This window comes from Bombina bombina, chromosome 5 (genome assembly GCF_027579735.1).
Source record: "Bombina bombina isolate aBomBom1 chromosome 5, aBomBom1.pri, whole genome shotgun sequence".
Taxonomy (NCBI): Eukaryota; Metazoa; Chordata; class Amphibia; order Anura; family Bombinatoridae; genus Bombina; species Bombina bombina.
Window position 1 is genome coordinate 1,059,488,624 of NC_069503.1, and position 18,921 is coordinate 1,059,507,544.

General features: G+C 41.7%; 1 protein-coding gene across 1 annotated transcript in view; it reads left to right on the forward strand.

The window, feature by feature from the left end:
• The window catches only part of TBC1D31 (TBC1 domain family member 31), a 224,618-nt gene extending 217,022 nt beyond the window's left edge, over positions 1-7,596 (forward strand). The window contains exon 12 of the mRNA XM_053715936.1: positions 7,288-7,596. Within this exon, the coding sequence (XP_053571911.1) occupies positions 7,288-7,430 (143 nt within the window). The 3' untranslated portion in view covers positions 7,431-7,596. The remainder of the gene's footprint in view (positions 1-7,287) is intronic.
• Positions 7,597-18,921: the final 11,325 nt, after the last annotated feature.

An 18,921-nucleotide genomic window follows, 5' to 3' on the forward strand; every position in this document is an offset into this window, starting at 1 on the left:
AAATGCAGTGATAGCGACTGGATCAGGCTTATTAATAGACATACATACTCTTATAAGAATGTGTTTTAAAACGTTTGCTGGCATGTTTAATCGTTTTTTAACATATGTTTGGTGATAAAACTTATTGGGGCCTAATTTTTCCACATGGCTGGCTTAAATTTTGCATAGAAACAGTTATAGGGAAGGTAATCCACAGCTCAGCTGTGGCAGTTTTGTTGTGTCTGTTTAAAAAAAATGTCGTTTTTTTTTTTTTTTTTTTTATCTGTTTTTTGCATTAAGGGGTTAATCATCCATTTGCAAGTGGGTGCAATGCTCTGTTAACTTATTACATGTACTGTAAAAATTTCGTTTGATTTACTGCCTTTTTTCACTGTTTTTCAAATTTTGACAATTTGTTTCTCTTAAAGGCACAGTAACGTTTGTTATATTTGCTTGTTAACTTGATTTAAAGTGTTTTCCAAGCTTACTAGTCTCTTTATTAGTTCTAACATGTCTAACATAGAGGAGGCTCTGTGTTTATTATGTTTAAAGCCATGGTGGAACCCCATTTTAGAATGTGTACCAGATGTACTGATTTCATGTTAAACAATAAAGATCATTTTTTGTATTTAAAAACATTATCACCAGAGGATTCTGTCGAGGGGGAAGTTATGCCGACTAACTCTCCCCACGTGTCAGACCCTTTGACTCCCGCTTTAGGGACTCACGCTCAAATGGCGCCAAGTACATCAAGGGCACCCATAGCGTTTATTTTACCAGAGGATTCTGTCGAGGGGGAAGTTATGCCGACTAACTCTCCCCACGTGTCAGACCCTTTGACTCCCGCTCCAGGGACTCACGCTCAAATGGCGCCAAGTATATCAATGGCGCCCATAGCGTTTATTTTACAAGACATGGCAAAGGTTGTGTATAATACACTGGCAGCAGTATTAGTCAGACTACCTGAAATTAAAGGAAAGCAAAACAGCTCTGGGGGTAGATACAGAGCATACAGACGCTTTAAGAACCATGTCTGATACTACCTCACAATATGCTTAGTCTGTGGGTGATATTTGTGACTCAGGGAAGATGATTTAACCTGATTCTGATATTTCTACATTTAAAATTTATGCTTGAGAACCTCCACTTGTTGCTCAGGGAGGCTTTAGCTGCTCTGAATGAATGTGTACAATCGCAGTGCCAGAGAAATTGTGTAGACTGGATAAATAATATGCAGTGCCGGTGTGTACTTATGTTTTTCCAATACCTAAAGAGGTTTACTAAAATTTTTCATAAGGAATGGGATAGACCAGGTGTGCCGTTCTCTTCCCCTCCTATTTTTTAGAAGAATGTTTTCTAATAGTTGCCACCACACGGGACTTATGGCAGACAGTTCCTAAGGTGGAGAGAAGAGTTTCTACTCTAGCTAAGCGTACCACTACCTCTGGCGAGGACTGTTGTGCTTTTTTAGATCCAATGGATAAAAAATGTTTATTCAACAAGGTTTTATCCTGCAGCCCCTTGCACGCATTGCTCCTGTCACTGCTGCTGCGGCGTTCTGGTTTGAGTCTCTTGATGAGGCTTTACAGGCTCCATTGGATGAATATATTTGACAAGCTTAGAGCACTTAAGCTAGCCAATTCCTTTGTTTTCTGATGCCTTTGTTCCTTTGACTAGACTAACGGCTAAGAATTCAGTTTTTTACTATACTGGCGCGCAGAGCGCTATGGCTTATATCATGGTCAGCTGTCGTGACTTTAATAAATAAGCTACTTAACTTCCCTTCAAGGGGCAGACCCTATTCAGGCCTAGTTTGAAGGAGATTATTACTTATATCACTGGAGGAAAAGATCATGCCCTTCCTCAGGACAGGTCCAAATCAAGGGACAAAAAAGGCCTAATTTTCGTGCCTTTCGAAAATTCAAGGCAGGTGTGGCATCAACTTCCTCTAAGGCAAAATAAGAGGGAACTTTTGCTCAGTCCAAGGCGGTCTGGAGACAACCGGACCTGGAACAAAGATAAGCAGGTCAAGGAGCCTGCTGCTGCCTCTAAAACAGCATGAAGAACGGACCCCTATCTGGTAACGGATCCTATAGGGGGCAGACTTCATTCTTCGCCCAGGCGTGGGCAAGAGATGCCCAGGATCCCTGGGCATTGGAAATTATACCCCAGAGATATCTTCTGGATTTCAAAGCTTTCCCCCCCAAAAAAGGGGAGTTTTTGCCTTTCACATTTATCTGCAAACCAGATAAAGAAAGAGACATTCTTGCATTGTGTACGTGACCCATTCAGTTCCAATAGAGGAACAGGGACACAGTTTTCCTCAAATCGGTTTGTGGTTCCCAAGGAAAGGAAACCTTCAGACCTATTTTGGATCTAAAAGATCTTAAACAAATTCTTTAGAATTCTATCATTTAAGATGGAAACTATTCGTACCATCTTAACTATGATCCAGGAGAGTCAATAGAGGACTACAATGGATTTGAAGGATGCTTATCCTCACATTACGATGCATAAAGATCACCATCGGTTTTTCAGGTTTGCCTTTCTAGACAGGCATTACCAGTTTGTAGCTCTTTCCTTTGGGTTAACTACAGCCCCTAGAATCTTTATGGAGGTTCTGGGGTCACTTTAGCGGTCCTTAGGCCGCGGGGCATAGAAGTGGCCCCTTATTTAGACGACATCCTGATACAGGCGTCAAACATCCAAATTGCCAAGTCTCATACGGACGTAGTACTGGCATTTCTGAGATCGCATGGGTGGAAAGTGAACAAGGAAAGAGTTCTCTATCCCCAATATCAAGGGTTTCCCTCCTAGGGATTCTGATAGATTTTGTAGAAATTAAAATTTACCTGACGGAGTCCAGGTTGTCAAAGTTTCTAAATTTCTGCCGTGTTCTTCATTCCATCCGCGCCCTTTGGTGGCTCAGTACATGAATGTAATCGGCTTAATGGTAGCGGCAAGGGACATAGTACCGTTTGCACGCCTACATTTCAGACCACTGCAACTATGCATGCTCAGCCAGAGGAACGGGGATTACACAGATTTGTTCTCCTGTTAAATCCGGACCAAGAAACCAGAGATTCTCTTCTCTGGTGACTATCTCGGGTCCATCTGTCCAAGGGTATGACCTTCCGCAGGTCAGATGGGACAATTGTTACAACAGATGCCAGCCTTTTAGGTTGGGATACAGTCTGGAACTCCCTGAAGGCTCAGGGATAGTGGACTCAGGAGGAGACCCTCCTTCTAATGAATATTCTGGAACTGGGAGCGATATTCCATGCTCTTCAGACTTGGCCTCAGTTAGCAACTCTGAGGTACATCATATTTCAGTCGGACAATATCACGACTGTGGCTTACATCAACCATCAAGGGGGAACAGAAGTTCCCTAGCAATGTTAGAAGTCTTAAAATAATTCACTGGACAGAGACTCACTCTTGTCTAAAAGCTATCCCTATCCCAGGTGTTGAGAACTGGGAGGCAGATTTTCTAAGTCGTCAGACTTTTCATCCGGGGGAGTGGGAATTCCCTCCGGAGGGGTTTGCACAAGATCAAGCAGGAGAGTGCTTTGGTGCTTTTGACAGCGCCTGCGTGGCCACGCAGGACCTGGTATGCAGATCTGGTGGACATGTCATCCTTTCCACCACGGTCTCTGCTTCTGAGACAGGACCCTCTACCTCAGGGTCTTTTCAACCATCTAAATATAACTAATCTGAGATGGACTGCCTGGAGACAGAACGCTTGATGTTATCAAAGCATGGCTTCTCCGAGTCAGTAATTGATACCTTAATACAGGCATAAAAGCCTGTCTCTAGGAAAATTTAACATAAGATATGGTGTAAATATCTTATTGTTATGAATCCAAGGGTTACTCATGGAGTAAAGTCTTGATTCCCAGGATATTATCTTTTCTCCAAGATGATTTTGAGAAAAGGGTTGTCAGCTAGTTCTTTAAAAGGACAGATTTCTACTCTGTCTATTCTTTTGCACAAGCGTCTGGCAGGTATTCTAGACGTTCAGGCATTTGGTCAGGCTTTGGTTAGAACCAAGCCTGTGGTTAAAAATGTTGCTCCGCCATGGAGCTTAAAGCTGGTTCTTAAGGTTCTTCAAGGAGTTCCGTTTAAACCTTTTCATTCCATAGATATCAAACTTCTATCTTGGAAAGTTCCTTTTTGGTAGCTATTTCCTCGGCTCATAGAGTCTCCGAGTTATCTGCGTTGCAATGTGATTCTCCTTATCTGGTTCTCCGTACGGAAAAGGTAGTCCTGTGTACCAACCTGGGTTTTTACCTAAGGTGGTATCTAACAAGAATATCACTCAAGAGATTGTTGTTCCATTCTTGTATCCTAATCCTTCTTCAAAGAAGGAACGTCTATTACACAATTTGGACGTGGTTCGTGTTTTAAAGTTTTACTTACAAGCTACTACAGATTTTCATCAAACATTCATCTTGTTTGTTGTCTATTCTGGACAGAGGAGAGGTCAAAGGACTTCAGCAACCTCTCTGTCTTTTTGGTTAAAAAGCATAATTCATTTAGCTTATGAGACTGCTGGACAGCAGCCTCCTGAAGGGATTACAGCTCATTCTACTAGAGCTGTGGTTTTCACTTGGGCCTTTTTTAAATGTGGCTTCTGTTGAACAGATTACAAGACGGAGTCTTGGTCTGCGTTTCATACTTTTTCAAATTTAACAAATTTGATACCTTGCTTCTTCGGAGGCTATTTTTGGGAGAAAGGGTTTTTTACAGGCAGTGGTAACTTCCGTTTAAGTACCTGCCTTGTCCCTCCCATCATCCGTGTACTTTAGCTTTGGTATTGGTATCCCATAAGTAATGGATGATCCGTGGACTGGATACACTTAACAAGAGAAAACATAATTTATGCTTACCTGATAAATTTATTTCTCTTGTAGTGTATCCAGTCCACGGCCCGCCCTGTCACTTTAAGGCAGGTAATTTTTCCATTAAACTACAGTCACCACTGCACCCTATGGTTTTCCTTTCTCTGCATGTTTTCGGTCGAATGACTGGTAATGGCAGTTAGGGGAGGAGCTATATAGCAGCTTTGCTGTGGGTGGACTCTTGCAACTTCCTGTTGGGAAGGAGAATATATCCCATAAGTAATGGATGATCCGTGGACTGGATACACTACAAGAGAAATAAATTTATCAGGTAAGCATAAATTATGTTTTCCTTGCTCTCAGGCGACTTTTTGTTGTATCACTTACATAGAGTGTATCACTTTTAAATACATTTAAAAACATTATTGAGAACTGATATAGTAGTTGTCAAGAGCAGGCAATTTTAAGCAACATTCTTATTTACTCCTATTATTAATTTTTCTTCGTTCTATTGGTATCTTTCTCTCAGCACCCTGGGTAGGACTTGCTAATTGGTGGGTAGATTTAGTCACCAATCAACAAGCGCTACCCAGGTGCTGAACAAAAAAAAATGGGCCAGCTCCTAAGCTTACATTCATGCTTTTCAAATAAAGATACCAAGAGAACGAAGAAAAATTGATAATAGAAATAAATTAGAAAGTTGCTTAAAATTGCATGATCTATCTGAATCATGAAAGAAACAATTTGGGTTTAGTATCCCATTGACATAGCTACATAGCTTTAAACATTGTTGCAAACACTGCTGCTAGATGGCAAAAGACACACACACACTCCTAAGCTCACCTAGAGTTATTGTTTAACAAAGTATACAAAATAACTAACCAAAATTGATAATAGAACTAAAATGGAAGCCGGTTTAAAATTCCATGATCTATTCAATCCATTTAATTTAATTTTGTCTTTATTTGTACCTTTTTAAATATATAATCAATTCCATATTTTTGGCCAGCAAAATTGCTCCTGCATTGCCTCTAACCGTGAAAGTATCCAGCATATAAACATAAGTTATAATACAAAGGTGTAACGGGTCATACCTTCCTCCTTTTATAGTTTTAATTCAGGCATCGATCTCCAATGTAATATACGGTACATAGAAATAGTCTCATGATTGAGGGCAATATATAGAAAAAGGTGTGATATTTTATTGTGCAAATTTGCATTATAAAGTTACAGGAAATAAAAAAAAAAAAGATTAATAAATGCAATGAACATTTTAAAATATCCAGTGTTGCAGTTATTATAACTGAAATCATCATGCTTGAAAATCAAATATATCATACAGCATTTTAATTTAGATGCCCTTTCTCCCATGAGGTAGGGGAGGACTATTTAGACGCTTTCTAACAATTTCTGTTGACATAAATGTTCCCCATTTGCTTTTACAATAAGATCATTTTACTGTCAGGAAAGAGTTCACCAGACAAAAACATCATCTCTAAACCTCAGTGAAAGCACAATAAGTAATAATAAGCTTCACAGTAACTTATTATTATTATTATTATTATAAAAAGTATTTTAGGTATTTAATTTTTTTTCTACATTTATTAAGACTTATTAAAGTATTTTCTCTTTCAATTTGAAAAAAAACTAAGTTTCATTCAGAGAGGATTTTAAAGAATTAGAAGAAAAAATGTACTTTAACAACATAACTTTTTTTTTCCATAGCAGAGCAAATTTCACCACTTGTACAATCGGAGATAAGAATTTTACAGGATATCTGCTGAATATAAGCTTGCGTCATCTTTTAGTTTACTGGCGCGGTTAATCTGTGAGGCGCTATTCTTTATCAGGCGTTATAAAGTGTAGTTATCTATGTTTTACCCCAGAGACCTGAAGATACACACAAATATTTATTACTAAATCAAGTATTCTATTGTGTCCCTATCTAATAATTACTAAACTCAGATATCTCCATTTAGGAGCCCATCTGAGAGGGGGGGGTGATATCTTCACTTTAAGCAACATGAAGTTGCAAAAAATGTATTAGAGCTACTGGGTTCTTGCTCAGCACATTTGGTGAGCCAATCACGAGAGGCTTAGTGAAGCCACCAGTTACCAGCTAGCTCCCAGTAGTGCGTTGCTGCTCCTGAGCCTACCTAGGTATGCTTTTCAACAAATGATACTACTAGTATAATGGAATGTTGATAGTTTTTAACTGAAAATCTATTTTAAGATTGCATGTTTTATCTAAATCATGATTGTTTAATTTTAACTTTCATGACCCTCTATTTGGCTACCTGTGTACTGTCCACACAATATTCCATTGAAATAAATCCTTTTAAACTTTGAATAAAAATGCTTTTGTTATGTTTATAATAAAAATAGCATAAACACTGTAACACTTCGTCTTAATAGAAAAAATGCCTTAATGTATATTTGGTTTAACCTTTTTTTTTTCTATTTAAAGTTTCTCTAGATAGAGGAAGAGGAGACCTGGAAAGCCGAGAACGTGTTCTTATGTCAGAGGTCCGTGACCTGAGACAAAAGCTGGCTTCTCAGGGGCGCAGAAGATATCCAACTTCTTATTTGTCGGACACACAGTGGACTTGATGCTTTTACATCAACAATCAGAGCTTCAAGGAACTGATTTGTTTGTATTTATTGTGTTTTAATTTAGTTGATTTGTATATAGAGCTTCAAAGAAAATGTGGAAATTTTATTAAAAATAATCTATATATATATATAAATAAATGAAAACATGATTTTAACATTAAAAGTTGTTGTTTTTTTTGTTTTTCTTCTTAAATGAAACAAAATATTTACAAAAAATACCACAGTTTTACACCATTAGTGTGTGTGTGTGTGTGTGTATGTGTGTATATATATATATATATATATATATATATATATATATATATATATATATATATATATATATATATGTATATATTTATATATATATACAGACATACAAAATACGGAAGGGGACTGCACTCTCAGATTGGACTGGTGCTGTCTCCAGAATCACAGGCAGTTAACCCTAGACAAGGCCCATAGGGAAAATTACAAAATAAATTAATACAACACACAGAGAAAGTCCAGCACTTGCTTACAAGCTCTCAGCTACGATTAAAAGCAAACCTGGAAGAGTTAGTTACTGCATCTGGCCAAATGGGACAAACCTAGGTACCACGTCAAGGACTCTTCCAAAACCTGGGTCCCTAATACAGCCATACAAATGCCAGCTCTCAATCAAACAAACTGGGAGCAAGTCAGGGTTCACAGACTTACGTAATCACCCTAGATATATACAAGACACGGAAGGGGACTGCACTGGATACACATCCCCTGACCCTGCAACATGCTCAGCCCCGGGTGCTAATAGCACTCTCATGAAGCTGTGCTGTCTACAGAGTCACAGGCAGTTAACCCAAGAGAAGTCTAGGTACAAGGCCCATAGGCAAAAATTGAGGGGGCGGAGCCAACTACGGAGGAGAAAGGTCTCACTAAACTGGAGCTCCACTTGCACAGCTTTCACAGGCTTTCTCCCTAACCTTAATCCCAGCCTGCAAGACACCACCTGGCAGTTTGCACACAGTGGAGCCCTACTAAAATCACCGGCTAATTGTACCCACGCTATCGGCACAGCAAGGCCACATCTGGCCTAGGGCGGACCTACACTTAGGACCTTGTGACAGACGGGCTGGCCTGTTTGGCTATCAGAAGTGCCCCTGCACTCTCGGACTGCTATACCGGCGCTTTCTTCTGGGTGAGCCTTAGAATCTAACCGAGTGAGGAGAGCCGCTCTCTCCAGCCTCCTACGGCACTCTGAGCAACCTTACACACTGGAGCCATCAGGGGACGCAAGAGCCCAGCAGCATCCTGTCTTTGATGCAGGGTAAGCCTGATTACAGGTTGAATATCCACAGCTCCGGTACACACTGAGCACTACCTATGGCACTACATACACCCTGCATCTGCTCTCCACCATAACCACGTGGAGCTGCATCACACACTGTCCCTCTATTCACTAACTGGGTTAATGGGCCCTCACCCCTACCCATAGAATACAGCCCGAGGTAACATCACTATCAGACTACTTGTCTCTAGTTCAAGCCCCTAGAGCTTAAAATATCACAGGGCACAACCAATTATACAATATAGTGGCCTCGGTGGGAGCGCATCTTTGGGCCTACCCTCTATTGCGTTTGAACTGGCCTAAATACTAAAACCAGTGCTTGTTGCCTTAGCTTCAATAAGAGATAGGGGAGAGGAAAGTTATACACAGCAAGACAGGGGACAAAACAGAAGAAAGCGATAGAGAAGGGGAACAGAAGAAGTGGGAGAAGGGAGTAAGAGAAGGATTGAGGAAAAATAACATTGCCCTGTGGAAACAGGTTCTTCCTCAGTTTTTTTTTCTTTTCCTGTTTCAAGTGGATTACTGTTCAATTGTTTACAGCTACACTCACTGAATTGTACAGCTTATCCTCATAGTTGCTGCTTTTATCCTGGTATATGTCTGCGTCTGGCTTTTTGTTTTGGAGACAGCTTTAATTTCCCCACCATGGAATAAGGCTTTATCATAAGGCCGCAAGAGCCCGCCTTACAACCAGTGTTCTTTATATCACTGCCTAGATAGACTTCCCATACATAGGAGAGTTTCTCTTGTAAGATGTATCGAGTCCACGGATTCATCCTTACTTGTGGGATATTCTCCTCCCCTACAGGAAGTGGCAGAAAGAGCACCCACAGCAGAGCTGCCTATATAGCTCCCCCTTAGCTCCACCCCCAGTCATTCTCTCTGCCTGCTTAACTGCTAGGAAGGGCAAAGAGGAGTGTGGTGACAAAAATGTTAGGTTTTTATTTTCTCAAGCAAAAGTTTGTTATTTTTAAATGGTACCGGTGTGTACTATTTACTCTCTGGCAGAAAAGGGATGAAGATTTCTGCAAGGAGGATGATGATTTTAGCATTTTGTAACTAAGATCCACTGCTGTTCTCACAAGGGCTGAAGAGTACAGGAAAACTTCAGTTGGGGGAACAGTTTGCAGGCTAAACTGCATTAAGGTATGTTCAGTCTATTTTTTTCTAGACAGACTATGTTATTTCTAGAAAAGGCTGGCAATATCCCCATGAGGGAAGGGTAAGCTGTATTCAGACACTTGGATAGGAATTTCAGCTTGCATGAAGGGCTCATTAGTTACTGGTGACACTGTTTGGTAAAAACGTTTTTGTTTATTCAGTGAATGATGCAATTATAACGTTTTTTTGAAGGGACTAAAGGGGTCATTGTGGCTTGTTTTTGAGTTTTCTAACCCACATGGTTAATTTAGAGACACTCTAGTGTTTGTCTGTTAGGCCTCAAAACATTGAGTGAGGTGGGAGGGGTCTATTTTCGTGCCTCAGTTGTGCAGTTTCTTTTCCTCTGAGACTTCTAACTGCTTCTCCAGAGGTTCCTGCCGTGTTTGAGGGCTGTAAAAGAAGTTTTTTTCCCCCACAAATTGTTCTGAAGGGCAGGTAGGAGCCACAGCAGAACTGTGGCAAAGTGCTGAAAGTCTTTTTTTACTGGTTTTGATGTTTTTTTCAATCTGGTTTTGCCATTAAGGGGTTAATTGTTTATTTGCATAGTTGTGCAAAGTTACTAAGGCTATATGATACTGCTGTAAACATTTTGTTATGTTTACTGCTTTTTTACACTGTTTTGCAGAATTTGTGCAGCTTTTTTTCTCTTAAAGGCACAGTACCGTTTTATTTACTTTGATTACAGTGTTTTCCAAGCTTGCTTGTTACATTACTAGCCTGTTTAACATGTCTGACACCAAGGAAAATCCTTGTTCAATATGTTTGGAAGCCATTGTGGTACCCCCTCTTAGAATGTGTCCCAATTGTACTGATATGTCCATAAACTATAAAGAACATATATTAGCACTTAAAAATAGAGCAATAGATGATTCTCAGATCATCAGTCAGATGTAAATGAGGGTTTAGCATCTAGCTCTCCCCAAGTGTCACAACCAGTAACGCCCGCACAAGTGACGCCAAGTACCTCTAGTGCGTCAAATTAATTTATTTTACAAGACATGGCCACAGTTATGAATACAACCCTCACAGAGGTTTTATCCTGACTGCCTGGTTTTCAAGGAAAGCAGGACAGCTCTGGGTGAAGGAAAAATGCTGAGCAGTCTGACGCTTTAGTAGCCGTATCTGATATACCCTCACAATGCTCTGAGGTAGGGGTGAGGGATTTGTTATCTGAGGGAGAAATTTCTGATTCAGGAAAGACGCTTCCTCAGACAAATTCTGATATGACGGCCTTTAAATTTAAGCTTGAACACCTCCGCTTATTGCTCAGGGAGGTATTAGCGGCTTTAGATGATTGTGACCCTATAGTGGTCCCAGAGAAATTGTGTAAGATGGATAAATACTTAGAGTTTCCTGTTTACACTGATGTTTTTTTCCAGTCCCTAAGAGGATTGTAAATATTATTGCTAAGGAGTGGGATAGACCAGGTATTCCGTTCATTCCCCCTCCTGTTTTTAAGAAAATGTTTCCCATATCTGACACCATGCGGGAGTCGAGGCAGACAGTTCCTAAGGCGGAGGGAGCTATTTCTACTCTGTCTAAGCGTACAACTATACCTATTGAAGTCAGTTGTGCTTTCAAAGATCCTGTGGATAAAAAAATAAAGGGTATCCTGAAGAAAATGTTTGTTCATCAAGGTTTTCTTCATCAACCTATTGCGTGCATTGTTCCTGCAACTACTGCAGCTGCTTTCTGGTTTGAAGCTCTAGAAGAGGCTCTTCAGATGGAGACTCCATTAGAAGAAATTTTGGACAGAATTAAGGCCCTTAAATTGGCTAATTCTTTTATTACAGATGCCGCTTTTCAACTGGCTAAATTAGCGGCAAAGAATTCAGGTTTTGCCATTTCTCTTGTTAAGTGTAGTCAGTCCACGGGTCATCCATTACTTATGGAATATATCTCTTCCCCAACAGGAAGCTGCAAGAGGATCACCCAAGCAGAGCTGTTATATAGCTCCTCCCCTCACATGTCATATTCAGTCATTCTCTTGCAGCCTAACTAAAGATAGTTCGCTGTGAGAGGTCTGTGGTGTTTTTTAACTTAGTTTATTTCTTCAATCAAAAGTTTGTTATTTTAAATGGCACCGGAGTGTGCTGTTTGTTCTCAGGCAGCATTAGAAGAAGAATCTGCCTGCGTTTTCTATGATCTTAGCAGACGTAACTAAGATCCACTGGCTGTTCTCATCTGAGGAGTGAGGTAACTTCAGAAAAGGGGAATAGCATAAAGGGCCCCCCTGCAAAAGAGGTATGTGCAGTAAATTATTTTTCTGAGGAATGGAATTGACTGAGAAAATACTGCTGATACCAATGTAACGTAAGTTCAGCCTTAAATGCAGTGATAGCGACTGGTATTAGGCTGATGAGTGTGTGTACACTGAATGTATTTTTCTAAGGAATGTAATTGACTCTGAAAATACTGTTAATACTGAAATAATGTATGAGCCTTAACTGCAGTAAAAGCGACTGGTAGCAGGCTTATTAATAACACTTCATAACTTTTCAAATGTATGTTTAAAACGTTTACTGGCATGTTAATCGTTTTTTGTGAGGTACTTGGTGATAAAACTTATTGGGGCATGATTTTTACCACATGGCCATCTTTGTTTTCTGCATAGAAACAGTTATCTGAGCTTCCCCACTGTTGTAATATGAGTGGGAGGGGCCTATTTTGGCGCTTTTTTGCGCAGTAAAAATTCAGTCACAATCTGTCTACTTCATCCTCCATGATCCAGATCGTCTCTAGAGAGCTCAGGGGTCTTCAAAATTCATTTTGAGGGAGGTAATCAGTCACAGCAGACCTGTGACAGTGTGTTTTGACTGTGATAAAAACGTTAATTATTAAATTGTTATCCGTTTTTGGGTATTAAGGGGTTAATCATCCATTTGCTGGTGGGTGCAATCCTTTGCTAACTTAATACATTTACTCTGAAAAATTGGTTGCTATAACTATTTTGGTTCATTGTTATTTCAACTGTGACAGCTTTTTGTGCTTCTTAAAGGCACAGTAGCGTTTTTTATATTGCTTGTAAATTTATTTAGAAAAGTATTTCCAAGCTTGCTAGTCTCATTGCTAGTCTGTTTAAACATGTCTGACACAGATGAATCTCTTTGTTCACTATGTTTAATGGCCAATGTGGAGCCCAATAGAAATTTGTGTACTAATTGCATTGATGTTACTTTAAATAAAAGTCAATCTTTACATGTAAAGAAATTATCACCAGACAACGAGGGGGAAGTTATGCCGACTAACTCTCCTCACGTGTCAGTACCTTCGCCTCCCGCACAGGAGGTGCGTGATTTTGTGGCGCCAAGTACATCAGGGAGGCCCTTACAAATCACTTTGCAAGACATGGCTACTGTTATGACAGAAGTATTATCTAAATTGCCAGAATTAAGAGGCAAGCGCGATAGCTCTGGGTTAAGGACAGAGCGCGCGGATGAGGTGAGAGCCATGTCAGATACTGCGTCACAGTTTGCAGAACATGAAGACGGAGAGCTTCATTCTGTGGGTGACGGATCTGATCCAGGGAGACTGGATTCAGAGATTTCTAATTTGAAATTTAAGCTTGAGAACCTCCGCATATTGCTAGGGGAGGTATTAGCGGCTCTGAATGATTGTAACACGGTTGCAATTCCAGAAAAATTATGTAGGTTGGATAGATACTATGCGGTACCGGTGTGTACTGACGTGTTTCCTATACCTAAAAGGCTTACAGAGATTATTAGCAAGGAGTGGGATAGACCTGGTGTGCCTTTTTCCCCTCCTCCCATATTTAGGAAAATGTTTCCTATAGACGCCACCACACGAGACTTATGGCAGACGGTCCCTAAGGTGGAGGGAGCAGTTTCTACTTTAGCTAAGCGTACCACTATCCCGGTGGAGGATAGTTGTGCCTTTTCAGATCCAATGGATAAGAAATTAGAGGGTTACCTTAAGAAAATGTTTGTTCAACAAGGTTTTATCTTACAGCCCCTTGCATGCATTGCGCCTGTCACTGCTGCGGCGGCATTCTGGTTTGAGTCTCTGGAAGAGGCCATTCGCACAGCTCCATTGGATGAAATTATGAACAAGCTTAAAGCACTTAAGCTAGCTAACGCATTTGTTTCTGATGCCGTCGTACATTTAACCAAACTTACGGCTAAGAACTCCGGATTCGCCATCCAAGCGTGCAGAGCGCTATGGCTTAAATCCTGGTCAGCTGACGTGACTTCTAAATCTAAATTGCTTAATATTCCTTTCAAAGGGCAGACCTTATTCGGGCCCGGCTTGAAAGAAATTATAGCTGACATTACGGGAGGTAAGGGCCATGCTCTACCTCAGGACAGGGCCAAATCAAAGGCCAAACAGTCTAATTTTCGTGCCTTTCGTAACTTCAAGGCAGGAGCAGCATCAACTTCCTCCGCTCCAAAACAGGAAGGAGCTGTTGCTCGTTACAGGCAGGGCTGGAAAGTTAACCAGTCCTGGAACAAGGGCAAGCAGGCCAAGAAAACCTGCTGCTGCCCCTAAGACAGCATGAAGAGAGGGCCCCCTATCCGGAAACGGATCTAGTGGGTGGCAGACTTTCTCTCTTCGCCCAGGCTTGGGCAAGAGATGTCCAGGATCCCTGGGCGTTGGAGATCATATCTCAGGGATATCTCCTGGACTTCAAAACTTCTCCTCCACGAGGGAGATTTCATCTTTCAAGGTTATCAGCAAACCAAATAAAGAAAGAGGCGTTTCTACGCTGTGTACAAGACCTCTTACTAATGAGGGTGATCCACCCAGTTCCGCGGACGGAACACGGGCAAGGATTCTATTCAAATCTATTTGTGGTTCCCAAGAAAGAGGGAACCTTCAGACCAATCTTGGACTTAAAAATCCTAAACAAATTCCTAAGAGTTCCATCATTCAAAATGGAAACTATCCGAACCATCCTTCCCATGATCCAAGAGGGTCAGTACATGACCACAGTGGACTTAAAGGATGCCTACCTTCACATACCGATTCACAAGGATCATTATCGGTACCTAAGATTTGCTTTCCTAGACAGGCATTACCAGTTTGTAGCTCTTCCCTTCGGATTAGCTACGGCTCCAAGAATCTTTACAAAAGTTCTGGGCTCACTTCTGGCGGTACTAAGACCGCGAGGCATAGCGGTGACTCCGTACCTAGACGACATTCTGATACAAGCGTAAAGTTTTCAAACTGCCAAGTCTCATACAGAGATAGTTCTGGCATTTCTGAGGTCGCATGGGTGGAAGGTGAACGTGGAAAAGAGTTCTCTATTACCACTTACAAGGGTTCCCTTTCTAGGGACTCTTATAGATTCTGTAGAGATGAAAATTTACCTGACAGAGGCCAGGTTATCAAAACTTCTAAATGCTTGCCGTGTCCTTCATTCCATTCCACACCCGTCAGTAGCTCAGTGCATGGAAGTAATCGGCTTAATGGTAGCGGCAATGGACATAGTACCATTTGCGTGCCTGCATCTCAGACCGCTGCAATTGTGCATGCTAAGTCAGTGGAACTGGGATTACTCAGATTTGTCCCCCCTACTAAATCTGGATCAAGAGACCAGAGATTCTCTTCTATGGTGGCTTTCTCTGCCACATCTGTCCAAGGGGATGACCTTTCGCAGGCCAGATTGGACGATTGTAACAACAGACGCCAGCCTTCTAGGCTGGGGCGCAGTCTGGAACTCCCTGAAGGCTCAGGGATTATGGACTCAGGAGGAGAAACTCCTCCCAATAAATATTCTGGAATTAAGAGCAATATTCAATGCTCTCCTAGCTTGGCCTCAGTTAGCAACTCTGAGGTTCATCAGATTTCAGTCGGACAACATCACGACTGTGGCTTACATCAACCATCAAGGGGGAACCAGAAGTTCCCTAGCAATGTTGGAAGTCTCAAAGATAATTCGCTGGGCAGAGTCTCACTCTTGCCACCTGTCAGCGATTTACATCCCAGGCGTGGAGAACTGGGAGGCGGATTTTCTAAGTCGCCAGACTTTTCATCCGGGGGAGTGGGAACTTCATCCGGAGGTCTTTGCTCAACTGATTCATCGTTGGGGCAAACCAGATCTGGATCTCATGACGTCTCGCCAGAACGCCAAGCTTCCTTGTTACGGATCCAGGTCTAGGGACCCGGGAGCGGTGCTGATAGATGCTCTGACAGCCCCTTGGGTCTTCAACATGGCTTATGTGTTTCCACCATTTCCGATGCTTCCTCGTTTGATTGCCAAGATCAAACAGGAGAGAGCTTCGGTGATTCTGATAGCGCCTGCGTGGCCACGCAGGACCTGGTATGCAGACCTAGTGGACATGTCGTCCTGTCCACCGTGGTCTCTGCCTCTGAGACAGGACCTCCTAATTCAGGGTCCTTTCAACCATCCAAATCTAATTTCTCTGAGGCTGACTGCATGGAGATTGAACGCTTGATTCTATCAAAGCGTGGCTTCTCGGAGTCGGTTATTGATACCTTAATACAGGCTAGGAAGCCTGTTACCAGAAAAATTTACCATAAGATATGGCGTAAATATTTATATTGGTGCAAATCCAAGTGTTACTCATGGAGTAAGGTTAGGATTCCTAGGATATTGTCCTTTCTACAAGAGGGTTTAGAAAAGGGCTTATCTGCTAGTTCGTTAAAGGGACAGATTTCTGCTCTGTCTATTCTTCTACACAAACGTCTGGCTGAAGTTCCAGATGTTCAGGCTTTTTGTCAGGCTTTAGCTAGGATTAAGCCTGTGTTTAAGACTGTTGCTCCGCCGTGGAGCTTAAACTTAGTTCTTAACGTTCTTCAAGGCGTTCCATTTGAACCCCTTCATTCCATTGATATCAAGCTGTTATCCTGGAAGGTTCTGTTTTTGATGGCTATTTCCTCGGCTCGAAGAGTCTCTGAGTTATTTGCCTTACATTGTGATTCTCCTTATCTGATTTTTCATTCAGACAAGGTAGTTCTGCGTACTAAACCTGGGTTCTTACCTAAGGTAGTTACTAACAGGAATATCAATCAAGAGATTGTTGTTCCATCACTGTGTCCTAACCCTTCTTCAAAGAAGGAACGTCTTTTGCATAATCTGGACGTAGTCCGTGCCCTGAAGTTCTATTTGCAGGCAACTAAGGATTTTCGTCAAACTTCTTCCCTGTTTGTCGTTTACTCTGGACAGAGAAGAGGTCAAAAGGCTTCGGCTACCTCTCTCTCTTTTTGGCTTCGTAGCATAATACGTTTAGCCTATGAGACTGCTGGACAGCAGCCTCCTGAAAGGATTACAGCTCATTCTACTAGAGCTGTGGCTTCCACCTGGGCCTTTAAAAATGAGGCCTCTGTTGAACAGATTTGCAAGGCTGCAACTTGGTCTTCACTTCACACTTTTTCAAAATTTTACAAATTTGACACTTTTGCTTCTTCGGAGGCTATTTTTGGGAGAAAGGTACTTCAGGCAGTGGTTCCTTCTGTTTAATGTTCCTGCCTTGTCCCTCCCTTCATCCGTGTACTTTAGCTTTGGTATTGGTATTCCATAAGTAATGGATGACCCGTGGACTGACTACACTTAACAAGAGAAAACATAATTTATGCTTACCTGATAAATGTATTTCTCTTGTAGTGTAGTCAGTCCACGGCCCGCCCTGTCTTTAAGGCAGATCTAAATTTTAATTAAACTCCAGTCACCACTGCACCCTATGGTTTCTCCTTTCTCGTCTGGTTTTGGTCGAATGACTGAATATGACATGTGAGGGGAGGAGCTATATAGCAGCTCTGCTTGGGTGATCCTCTTGCAGCTTCCTGTTAGGAAGAGATATATTCCATAAGTAATGGATGACCCGTGGACTGACTAGACTACAAGAGAAATAAATTTATCAGGTAAGCATAAATTATGTTTTTAGCACGCAGGGCGTTATGGCTTAAATCCTGGTCTGCTGATGTGTCATCTAAAACTAAACTTTTGAACATCCCTTTCAAAGGAAAGACCCTATTCGGGCCTGAACTGAAAGAGATTATTTCAGACATCACTGGAGGGAAAGGTCATGCCCTCCCTCAGGATAGATCAAATAAGATGAGGACCAAACAAAATAATTTTTGTTCCTTTTGGAATTTCAAGAGTGGTCCCGCTTCAGCTTCCTCTGCTTCAAAGCAAGAGGGGAATATTGCCCAATCCAAGTCAGTCTGGAGACCTAACCAGGCTTGGAACAAGGGTAAACAGGCCAAGAAGCTTGCAGCTGCCTCTAAGACAGCATGAAGGGGTAGCCCCCGATCCATGACCGGATCTAGTAGAGGCAGACTCTCTCTCTTCGCTCAGGCTTGGGCAAGAGATGTTCACGATCCCTGGGTTTTAGAAATTGTGTCCCAGGGATATTTTCTGGAATTAAAAGGCTCTCTTCCAAGGGGGACTTTTCACATTTCTCGATTGTCTGTAAACAGACAAAGAGAGAGGCGTTCTTACGCTATGTAGAAGACCTACATACCATGGGGGTGATCCACCCAGTCCCAAAAGAGGAACAGGGGCTAGATTTTTACTCAAACCTGTTTGTGGTTTCCAAAAAAGAGGGAACTTTCAGATCAATCTTGGATCTCAACATTCTAAACAAGTTCCTTAAAGTTCCATCATTCAAGATGGAGACTATTCGGTCTATTCTACCTCTGATCCAGGAGGGTCAATATATGACCACCGTGGACTTAAAGGATGCGTATCTACACATCCCTATTCACAGAATTTTCACAAGGGTGCTAGGGTCCCTTCTGGCGGTTCTACGACCACGGGGCATAGCAGTGGTGCCTTACCTAGACGACATCTTATTTCAGGCGTCAACTTTCCAGCTATCCAAGTCTCACACGGACATTGTTTTGGCTTTTCTGAGATCTCAGGGGTGGACGGTGAACATAAAAAAAGAGTTCTCTCTTCCCTCTTATAAGAGTTTCCTTCCTAGACTCGGTAGAAATGAAAATATTTCTGACGGCGGTCAGAAAATCAAAGCTCTTAACCACTTGCCGAGCTATTCATTCCATTCCTCAGCCATCAGTGGCTCAGTATATAGAGGTAAT